The sequence below is a fragment of the Schistocerca americana genome, chromosome X, assembly GCF_021461395.2.
Source record: "Schistocerca americana isolate TAMUIC-IGC-003095 chromosome X, iqSchAmer2.1, whole genome shotgun sequence".
In the NCBI taxonomy this organism is placed as follows: Eukaryota; Metazoa; Arthropoda; class Insecta; order Orthoptera; family Acrididae; genus Schistocerca; species Schistocerca americana.
Window position 1 is genome coordinate 512,538,599 of NC_060130.1, and position 12,223 is coordinate 512,550,821.

The window sequence follows — 12,223 nt, forward strand, 5'->3', positions numbered from 1 at the left end:
CACAACAAAAAAGTTTCGCATCACCCCGGTTCCCAGAACTCCTGAAGATAGACGTTGACTGTGGATATTGTATCACAGACACAGTCCCTTTGACTGTTCAGAGATGTCACTAAACACGCCCAAAGATGTAAACAACCATGCAAGAACAACACCTCTTAGAGGGAGGGGTCCGAGAGCCGATCAGTTTCAGTCATTCCACCAGGGAAAAGGTATACGGCTCGTGTTGACTGTAGTTCAACAACGCCTGGACGGTCAATACTGCGTTTCGATCGCGTCCGCGTTGTTACTTTGTGCCAGGAAGGGCTCTCAACAAGGGAAGTGTCCATGCATCTCGGAGTGAAGCAAAGCGATGCTGTCCGGACATGGAGGAGATATAGAGAGACAGGAACTGTCGATGACTTGCCTCGCTCCGGCCGCCCAAGGGCTACTATTGCAGTGAATGACCGCTACCTACGTATTATGGCTCTGAGGATCCGTGACAGGAACTCCACCATTTTGAATAACACTTTTCGCGCAGCCGCAGGACGTTATGTTTCGACTCAAACTGTGCGTAATAGGCTGCATGATGCGCAACTTCAATCCAGACGTCCAAGGCGAGGTCAATCTTTGCAACCACAACACCATGCAGCGCGGTACAGATGGGCCCAAAAACATGCCGAATGGACCACTCAGGATTGGCATCACGTTCTCTTCGCCGATGAGTGTCGCATATGCCTTCAACCAGACAATCGTCGGAGACGTGTTTGGAGGCAACCCGGTCAGGCTGAATGCCTGAGACACACTGTCCAGCGAGTGCACCAAGGTGGAGGTTCTCTGCTGTTTTTGGGTGGCATTATGTGGGGCCGACGCATGCCGCTGGTGGTCATGGAAGGCGCCGTAACGGCTGTGCGATACGTGAATGCCGTCCTCCGTCCGATAGTGCAACCATATCGGCAGCATACTGGCGGTGCATTCGTCTTCATGGACGACAATTCGCACCCCCATCGTGCACATCTTGTGAATGACTTCCTTCAGGATAACGACATCGCTCGACTAGAGTGGCCAGCATGTTCTCCAGACATGAACCCTATCCAACGTGCGTGGGATAGATTGAAAAGGGCTGTTTATGGACCTCGTGACCAACCAACCACTCTGAGGGATGTACGCCGAATCACTCTTGAGGAATGGGGCAATCTGGATCAACATTGCCTTGATGAACCTATGGACAATATGACACGACGAATACAGGCATGCATCAATGCAATAGGATGTGCTACTGGGTAATAGAGATACCGGTGTGTACATCAGTCTGGACCACCACCTCTGAAGGTCTCGCTGTACGATGGTACAACATCCAACGTGTGGTTTTCATGTGCAATAGCAAGGGTGCAAATGATGTTTATGTTGATCTCCATTCCAATTTTCTGCACAGGTTCCGGAACTCTCGGAACTGAGGTGATGCCAAACTTTTTTTCTATGCGTGTATGAGGAGCGCCGCCTAGCGGCTGCCGTCTTGGTTCACGTATTGTGGCGGGCTTTCAGATTTGTCGGCCCGGTATACCAGAATTATCATCATCATTATCATCATTATTATCACCATCATCATCATCATCACCATCAACATCCTCATCGCCTTCGTAAGGTATCGGACACTCCGTTTTCGTCAAATCGAGAATCAAGCTCATTCACAGGCGTTCATCATGTCTCCAACCAGTGTGTTTGTAAAATAAAGCCTTTTTCGACGTCTTTTCGTCCGCCGTTCGTAATAACTCCTCGTCCCAACTGCAATTTTGTTCTACCTTTCATTCTACCTTTCTTTGCATTAAATATCTTTAATTCGCATATGATACTTTCGTTTTTAAGAGTGAGCATAATGAAAAATGAATTAGTCACCCCCTCGAAAAGTAATTCTAATACCGTGTAGCGCCGCCTCCAGTCATGATAAGGGCTTGAATTCGGTAAGAAAGAGAGTCCACGAGTTTCTTGATGCGTCAGATATCCAGCTCAAGCCACTCGCACATCCCGTAAAGCTACTAAATTGCGGGAGCGATGTTGATTGCTACGTTTGACCTGGTTTTCCAAACAGTTCCAGGTATTTTATATGAGATTAAGATCCAGTGAATTACTGGGCCAGTCAAGATGCGATAAGGTGCCTGAGTTTTCATCAAACCAGTAGCGTATCCGTGCAGCCCCGTGCACATGGGTGTTGTCATTTTGGAAGACAGAAGTTTGCACAGCATAGTCATGATGTTTATGTAGAAGAAAGGGCAACACCTGAGTACCGATAATGTTGAGATAAACATCCTAGTAAATGTTTATGGTAACCTGAAGGCATGGGCTCAAGCCACGGTACGAAAAACATCTTTCGAACCTCACAGAACAATTTCCAGCCTGAACTGCACCTCCAAACATTGCTGATTGAAGGTCTCATTGGACGTCCCGTGCTGTATCAACTGAAAAGGCATAAAACAGCGACTCGTCGAACCACACTACACACCACTACTGTTCGTTATTTGGCCCATTGAATACGTGCAGATTTATGTGTTGCTGTCTGCAATGACCATTGGCGAGGTAGCCGGTTCAATTTGGCCGCTGCACGTTGTTTCGCAGTGTGAGCATGGAAACTGATTGGTGTGGACGTATATTGATTGCTAGCAGTAATTCGTCTCGGATTTGAAACCTATTGTATCTGACAAGGAGTGTCATTCATCTTCAGTCTTAGTCAGTTACGATCTTCATACAACCACTGTTATCACACAGTGTTACATGGCTGTGAGTGCTTGCACAGTCTGCTTTAGTACACAAAAGTATCGGACAATCTCATTCACGGCGCGGTCAACGGTCGCATTGAAATACGATTGCTCCTTTCATCGATTTCTTCACGACTCATCGTACCGCGGTGATTCCATACACCCACCTGCCACGTGGAGGGTCACGTGATCGCCTGGTACCAGTTATACACCATCGACAGAGTGGTTATAACTAAACTTTCGCTACTTGAGTTAGAGTAGCAGGAAAGCTATTTTACGTATGGTTAGCCAACTTTATAGGAATGACGCTTAGTCTGTGTGCTCCTGGATTTGCGTGGTTAGTAGCGTTAGTGTCATGACTTGCCGTTAGGCACCGGTACTCTTACGGGGACGTATAGGAAACTCAGACCTCCAGGATCAAGGGCAAGCAGTGTGAATGGCAAACGTTACTGTGATCTGCTTCGCCAACACGTGATCCCTGCCCTACGCGAGAGAGGTACTTACGACTCAACTGTTTTGATACACGATCGAGCTGCACCTCACGCTGGACGTAAGGTCACTCTGCTACTTCTAACACATTTGGAGAAAACCGAATCATTGGCCGATCTTTCCAGACTGCGTGGCCACCAAGATAACTAGATTTGAACCCGAGTGATTTCTGACACTGTGGGGTTACCTGAAGGACAGGGTTTATCAGTGGTACACTAACACATGTTGGATGTTGAAGATGAGCATAGCGAGAAAGGTAGACAACATCACATGTGGATGTTTTAGGCACCAGTAGTGCGGTTTCAGACTGTTATCGATACAGATGATCGTCACACTGAGCAACGTTTCTAACCTGGAACGTGCACATGGTACGCAATTAACAAATGTAAGCCTCTGATTTGGAAATTAAAATGTGTTTGTTTCATTGGTTTATTCGTTATTTCTCTTCCACATGTCCTTGTAAATGTTTCCACGAAGTTTCATTGTCCTACGATCACTCGCTTTCCATGAAGGCCCTCTCAACTAGGGAAAGTTTAATTATAACAACCCTACACGTCAGTCCAATGCGACCAAATTGCTCTTTTAACGGGGCGATTAAAATTTTATCCGGTGAGCTTATTAATCACTCACTGAAGTAAGATTTTACACTTTATAGTGAGTTTAGCACTCTACTTAGTTCTTTTGTCCGAAAGTGTATTCCTCCGTTACACAGCCGTTTTATCGGTGCCCTCGCGCTTCTTATAGACATATATACTGTGTGTGTGTGTGTGTGTGTGTGTGTGTGTGTGTGTGTGTGTGTGTGTGTCTGTAAATCAGTGAAAACAGAGAAAACTAAATCCATTTGGACAAATTTTGAAGCAAACTTCCCTTAGATATATTTCTAACAAATTACCCTGTGACAGTACGTTTTTTTATATTAATTTTTGTTTTTGCACATTCAAATTTGTAGCCGCGTCGCTTCCCTTCACACTTTTTTTCCTCATACTGCCTTAAGCTACCATCATTTAGAGTTACACCAGTCAGTTACTCAGTGCTCATGATAAAATTTCAGTTCAAACAGCACATCACAAATCCTTGTCCCAATATTGTACGTTAGTTTTCTTTTTTTAAGAATTGTTTGCCAGTACGTGCTAATCTCGAAAGACAATCGACTCGGCTTTAACACGTGACTCGGCTGAGAGCACGTGCTGGCGTACGTAAGACGACGGAGAGGAGTCGGGATTAGGCACCGGCATGTGACACTGGGCGCCAAGTACATAAGTGCCGGCACCTTGAGCCCGCCGGGAGTCCATCGCAAACGTCGCGGCGCGGAAGATGTCCATCAAGAATAGTTACGGCTCGCCCACGACGCAAGATGCGGAGGCACGGCCACATGGCGACCAACCGACCGCGTTCAAAGTCTACCGCCGGCGATGGGTCATCCTTGCCATCTTCATATTGTTCTCCATGTGTAACACGTGGCAGTGGATACAATACGCAATAGTTGGAAACTTGATACAAAAATACTACAATGTTAGCAGCTATGCCGTCGATTGGACTTCAGTGATTTTTATGTTGGCCTACATTCCATTTGTATTTCCGGCATCCGCCTTCATCAAGCAGAAGGTAAGCGTAATTTCGATTTGGCTTCCGATAGTTTCATCTGTTTATTTATATTTAATCCAATACACCTCCTCTTCAATGACAAGTGGTGATGGAACAGATCATTAAACTCCTAAAACTTAAAATAATTAGAAATATAAAACTACTGAACAATGAAATGCCAAAATGTAAATAGTAAACGACGTAGTAATAAATCAGTATAAGATTTTTCCTGTTTTAGAAAGGTTAATAATACGAAAGGTCTCGTCCATGGCCTCTCAATAGGAACCACCCCTGAATTAATATAGAGTGATCTGGGAAAATTGCGTTCAACTTAGATCAGGGTAGCTGGGTCACGTAAATAAGCCTTATTCCTTTTTCCAAGAAAGAGTTTCCATTTTCCACTTCAGTTTGGTGTGCTACAAACCCAAGAACAATCGAGCAGACGTGAAGAACTCGTATATGCATTTCAGGGAACTACAGTCATCGTACCACAATTAATTAAACCTTACGTTTTTCGTCAAGGTATAGGTGGTGTTAGTCAGGAGAGAAGTTTTTACTTTGACTCTGAAAACTTGTGATTTGTCATTAACGGTCTTCTGTACATGCAAAAATCTACTGAAAATGTTCGTTGAATAATGCTACACACTTTGTTGATTAGTAGTTGGATGTGGTTGTAAATTAAAAATCGTTCTTCATTCATATCTTTAATTATGTTGATGAGTTGGGACATCAAGTGCCAGTATGAACAGTAACTTAAAAGTTTATCATCCTATTCATTTTTGTGCAAATGACATTTCAAAGCTAAATGTGGTTTCGCTCAGTAATATCTTCAGTGGGATATGAATGGATGAAAACAGGGAAATGAGCATGTTAACGTTCTGTTATTTTCTTAACACTGCGTAATATGCAGTACATAAATTAGTAAATTTGTCTGAAGAGATGTGGAACATGATTTCAGTGCCAAGTTGTATTCAACATACTAGCGAAAAATGTTTAATTCCATTTTTAGTACCGATATTCATCCTGCTTATTCACTATTGTGGGGTCTATGTCGAGAATAGTACAGAATTTTGTCCGAGCTGGAGAACCGTCCATTTATTAAAAAAATCACCATAATTTTTGTATTAATAACATTTGTCATCCCTCATGTAGAGGCTTCTTCACAGCAGATTTAAAATGGCACCCAGATGACACACTATTAAGACACAAAAAATGAGGTTAAAGATTTTATGTGCACAATTAGGACGTCCTTAAAATATACAAAATGCACGTGTTGTTTGCGCAGCACGGTCGATTTTATCTTAGACATGAAATGGTTTGGTTTGGAACAAGTTATGTCAACACAGAATATGATTACTTCAGAGCAGCTTAAGATGACATAACGCGATGTGTGGTAGTGTAAGTAACAATGAAACGAAGTGAATATCATTATTAGTGCGAAGAGAATATTATTATTGCGAAACCAATTTCAGCACAACAGGTTACAGGTGGAGAACTCCTAGCAGCAAGGGGCTTCCAGAGAGAATCTGAAGACATTCTCTTCTGTATTCACGTCGGGAGATCAATTTTCAAGCACCTAGCGTTGAACTGTTTGATGTTTAAGATATTTTTTGATAAGACAAACTCTTTGTGCCCATACTAATGTTCTTGTACGGTAAAATGATCGTCCATTTACCTAATACGAAAGCGGTACGACTATCAGCACAAAAGTTGACGTATGAATTTTGTAAAGTCCTCGTCGTGAGACGTCACCTTCTCTCAGACGATCGCAGTGCCCAATATTCAACCAGTGATAATAGTGAATAAATACAGAAGAAATTTCGACGTCGGCAGCGTTATTTTGGTCATCAACGCTAAGGTTGATTTGATGCAGATGACGATGTCCGTCCTTTGCCACAAACACTATTCATTTCAGCATAACTGTTGCGTTCCACATCGTCATTGAACTTCCATATCTAGGCCTGCTCCTGCCATTCTTTCCTTCTATCATCCATTTAGCTACAGTTTTCATACCAATGCATAATAATTATTTGTTCAGTCATTCCATATCTTCCATTTATTAAGTTCATCATTTGATATTTTTATCGATAACTCTTTACATTATGTTTTAATTCCCTACTCGATCAATGCATCTGATCTTCGATAGTCTTCTGTAAAACCAATTTTTACAGACTTATGATTATTTCATTTCTGTCTGCCAGTCACTATTTCGTACCCATACAGAGTTGTGTTCCAAACATAGCTTTTTGTCACATTTTTCTAATCTCAAAGACTATAGTTTTGGATATTAGCAGCAGTTACTTGCTATACAAATCATTTTTACCTCGTGCAATTCTTTCTGGTATGTCTTTCCTAAATATTCCTTCTTTATCCATACCACGTAACAGATAGAAAAATACGTCCTGTTCCTTTACAGTCTCTTTTCCACATTTAATATTTCACAATTCAGAATGTCCACCTCCTACACACACACAGTTACCTTTGTTTTAGTTTCGTTTATGTCTGTTTTATCTACATACGTACTCCGCAAGCCACCATTCGGTGAATGGCGGAGCGTGTTCTGTACCAATGCTAGTCATTCCATTTCCTCTTCCACTCCTAAACAGAGAGGGGAAAAAGCTATTGTCTACACTCTACAGCTACAAGGCGGGCAACATAAAAGTGCCCCATAAATTTCTTCATGCACAGTAAAATAGACGAACCAACTTACATCATCTGCTTTGAGTGCAAATGATGTAATTTGGGTTGCGTATCTTAAGGTGCGTGAAATATATTCCGGTCAAGTTTTATTTTGGCCATTGTGCATGTGCTGCCGTACTTGCCTTGATTTCTTTTATCTTGTCTTAGTCGACCTTACTCCTTACTTGGTGGCAGCAGAATCGTTCTGCTGTCTGCTGCAAATGCCAGATCTCTAAACTTTGTCAACAGCTTTTCATGAAAAGAACGCCTTCTTCGATCCACGGTTGCCATTTGAGTTCACGGAGTATTTCCGTGGCGTGTTGATCGCAGCTAGCGGTAATAAATCCAGCAATACGCCTCTTAAATGCTGCAATGTTTTCAATTAATCCGACCTGGTGGGAAGCCCAAGCACTTGAGTAGTATTCAAGAATGGGTCACAACTCTTCTGTACGTGGGCTGATTCATAGACGAGCTACAACTTCCAAGAATTCTCTCAGCAAACCGAAGTCAGCCATTCGCTTTCCGTACTGCCGACCTTACATAGCCGTCCAATTTCATGTCGCTTTGTAACGTTACCACTAGATATTTAATCGACGTGGCTATGTCAAACATCACACCGTTCATACTCTATTACAGTATTACAGGATTGTTTTCCCTACTCATCTGCATGTTGGCGGCACACAACAATACTCGCTGCGACGAGTTTTTAGGTACCTAAATTTGAAGGTATACTGGCTCAAACCACTCATCTAAGATAAATAATATTATGATCTAGGCTCTGTTACTCAGACATCAACTTTAACTTACATTTTTCCACATTTAGAGCAAACAATCACTTATCGCATCATTATAGAAATTTTGTTCAAGTCATCTTGGATCCTTCAACAGTCACTCGCAGGCAACACTTTACCGTACACTAGTTCGACCCCGGTAGCTGAGTGGTCAGCGCGACAGAATGTCAACCCTAAGGGCCCGGGTTCAATTACCGGCTGGGTCGGAAATTTTCTCCGCTCAGGGACTGGGTGTTGTGTTGTCCTAATCATCATCATTTCATCCCCATTGACGCACAAGTCGCCTAAATGGCGTCACATCGAAAGAATTGCACCCGACGAACGGTCTACCCGAAGGGAGGCCCTAGTCACACGACCGTACGCTACAGCGTCATTAGGAAACAGTTACAGGCTGCAGGTTACCCAATCCGTCAGATTGTTTTTGCCTGTCTGGAAATGGAGGAAAAAAGGTCCTATGAACATGTGTCCGGAAATACATCAGTACCACGATAAATGGCGCTGACGAATGAAAGTTCCTCTGATCACATGCCATGTCTGTATTATACAGATGGCGATTATGCAGACTGATGATGCTAGTTCTAGTAAAGGTTCCTCAGTCGGTAAAGAGGACTGATGACAGAAATTCCATAATCATGATGGTCTGGCGCAAAACCAGCTATAAAATCCCTCCCACAGAGGGAAATCCGCTCGTGATAATCCTTGCACTCGTTGCAGATGATAGGGAGGGAGGAGGAGATTAGTGTTTAACGTCCCATCGACAACGAGGTCATTAGAGACGGAGCACAAGCTCGGGTTAGGGAAGGATGGGAAAGGAAATCGGCCGTGCCCTTGCAAAGGAACTATCCCGGCATTTGCCTGAAGTGATATAGGGAAATCACGGAAAACCTAAATCAGGATGGCCAGATGATAGGGAAAGTAGCTGCTGTCGTGAAGTATACATAATCGTACTTTCGCTTACACCATGTTGGCGGGCCACTTGCCTGGGGCTTATACTAGGGTTCGTCTCAATATCCTGGAGAACCCGGTCCTCCAAATCTGATGTACGCACAGTCTGCCGCCTCTCTGCACGTTGATCTGTCTGAAAGGACCGATGAGCAGACAAATGTCCAGAAAAAGTGGAAACGTGTGATGTGATTGGGTTCTGTGATGGCACTTGATTTGGTATAGACGTACTGCCTCTCGAACGTTTCCATCTGCTTGGCTGTACACAAACACCATCTCGGTTTGTTCCCGACGTGAATTCCGGACCATTCTTCTACTTACAGTACGCCGCGTCAGACACACAGCCTGCAACACACAAAGAACACACTGCAAGTGTTTATAGGACCATTTTTCCTCCATTTCCAGTCAGGAATCCGTCCCTGCAGTTTGTCGATTTTAGTAATGTTCATCCTGTATAGAGAACAACAATGTTCCTACCACACCAGCCCTTTAACGGTCTGCAGCTTGGTACTGCGTAAAACACTTTCTGGAAGTCAAGGAATGCGGCACCTGCCTGTTGCCCTTCAGCAATGGTTCACAGGATATTGTGCGAGAAGAGGGAAAGCTGAGTTTCGCAAATGCGATGCTTTCTAAATTCTGCAGAAAACCGGCGTTAAGAATGTTGGTCTATAATTTTGCGGGTCCGTTCTTTCACCCTTCTTGTATAAACGAGTTACCTGCACGTATTTCAAGTCGTTTGAGACTTTGCTCTGGGCGAGAGATTCGAGATAAAAAAAAATGGTTCAAATGGCTCTGAGCACTATGCGACTTAACTTCTGAGGTCATCAGTCGCCTAGAACTTAGAACTAATTAAACCTAACTAACCTAAGGACATCACACACATCCATGCCCGAGGCAGGATTCGAACCTGCAACCGTAGCGGTCGCTCGGGTCCAGACTGTAGCGCCTAGAAACGCACGGCCACTTCGGCCGGCGATTCGAGATAAAGCCAGGCTAAATAAGTGGAGAATGCCGAAGAGTACTCTCTGTAAAATCTTGGGATACGCATCAGCTTCCACGCGCTCCGTTTCATGAAGCACTCAGTTCAATTTCTCTTCACTTTTGGCGACCGCTGCTATGTCAACAGCGTACTATATCATGCTGATTTTCTGGCTGCTACAAGTAACTTCCGCAACGAGACAATTCTTTACTTCTCTGATTACCTCTTTAACACACAAATTACATAGCTATGTTGCCAGTGATCAACCTGACCTTACACTTTCCTCGACTTTGGTGTCATGGACCATTCCGCCAGTGCCTGCTGCTGCAATTCGCCCTTCTATCCAAATAGTTGATACTACCATTTCACGTTATAAAAATCTTTGTCGAACTCCAGAAATGAATGTATGTGTCCATGTTCTTGCTATATATGCCCTCTAATGCTAACTGTAGACCTAAAACAGCTTCTCGGGCTCCTCTGCTTCTCCTGAAACCGAATTTGTCGTCTGGTAGTCTACTTTAAATTTTCCAATTCGTTGTTCCATACAATAACCTATTGAATTATTTGGTTACTGTCCATGAAAAACTGATCCGATTAACAAGTTCATTAATGCGGATGAAAGAGTTATTTATTCTTTGGTGCACAAGCATTGTAGAGCTGTCAGGCGTTGCTGAGGAGCAAAATTCGTACGAGTACGATTAACTCAGTTTCAGCGAGGTCATGTTGTGCATGGCTGAGTGTTGCTTCGAGCACTTTTCCAATACAACGGTTGAGACGTGTTAGTTCTTTGTCAATATTGGTTCTGCGTTCCAAGGAAAGAGGACATATTCGTCGTCCTGTTTCCGGTAGTGCCTTACACATGCTTGGTTGGGCCGCTCCATGAAACGAGCAGCCGTTGCTGGTGACACGTCGATGGCCGCGATATCACACTCACGCTATCCGACTAGAGTATCAGGAAATGTATATCGCAGGCTGGGCTGCGAGCAAGGATGCCAATCGCCGGCTTCCTCTCACACTTCATGATTACACAGCTTACTTCCGATTGTATAGAAAGAGATCAAACTGGACGATGAATGATGCAAAGTTGTATTTAGTGATGAGAGGAGATTTTGCCTTGGTGCCGTTGCTGGTACAGTGGTGTGCAAAACTTAAGGAAGGATGTAACTTCCACATGATGTGTCAGTGGTAAGTAACATAATTCGATGAAATTTGGATCATACGTAGAAAGAACTACTACAGTAAAGTACAGAAGGTAACTGAAAAAAATAAGCAGACTGACAAATAGAACTGACACTTTTATTCCGTGACAACAATAACACTGAAGTCACAGGGAATTATAATGGCCTCTGGACATTACAAAAGCCGGGCCATGATCCTTAATGCGATGAATGATCACAATGGACAGCAGTGCATTCTCCACAACGTGCTCCCATGCTGGCCACAAGGTTGTAAAGGAGTCCTTGTGGTATGGTGTTTGATTGCCCAACCAGCGCGGCTGACTAGTGTTGGACGGTCGTTGGAACATATGGACGTGCTGCAGTACGTGTACCCTACGCATATCACACGTGCTCGATGGGATTTGAATCGGGGGAATGGATAGGTCAGCGCCTACGTCGAATATCATCTCGTTCCAATGGGCTCCTCCACCTGCACATTTAGAAGCAGTCACTGATTGTCATCCATACCAATGAAGTGAAGCCCGAAGACATACCCGAAAAGACGCACATAGGAAAGGAGTACAGTGTCACAGTAACATTGACCAGTGAGTGTACCGTGTTCAAAAAAATAAATCTTTCATATTGGACAGTGCTGGGTCTGCCATCATATGGCCCTAGGAACAATGTCGAATATGATCGCCTTAGTGGTCCAAGCTTTACGATCTGGGACACACAATGTTGCATGAGCGTAATGACCTTCGAAGTTTTGAACACGGTACGCCTACCGCTCAACGTCACTGCGATATTGTACTCCTTCTCCATCTGCATCTTTTTCAGAGGTGCCATCGGCCATGACTTCACTTTTTGGACGAC

At 43.7% G+C, this 12,223-nt stretch overlaps 1 protein-coding gene across 1 annotated transcript in view; it reads left to right on the top strand.

The window, feature by feature from the left end:
* Nucleotides 1-4,517: 4,517 nt before the first annotated feature.
* The window catches only part of LOC124556527 (feline leukemia virus subgroup C receptor-related protein 2-like), an 80,961-nt gene continuing 73,255 nt past the window's right edge, over nt 4,518-12,223 (top strand). Inside the window, exon 1 of the mRNA XM_047130483.1 lies at nt 4,518-4,823. Coding sequence (XP_046986439.1) covers nt 4,533-4,823 — 291 coding nt within the window. The 5' untranslated portion in view covers nt 4,518-4,532. The remainder of the gene's footprint in view (nt 4,824-12,223) is intronic.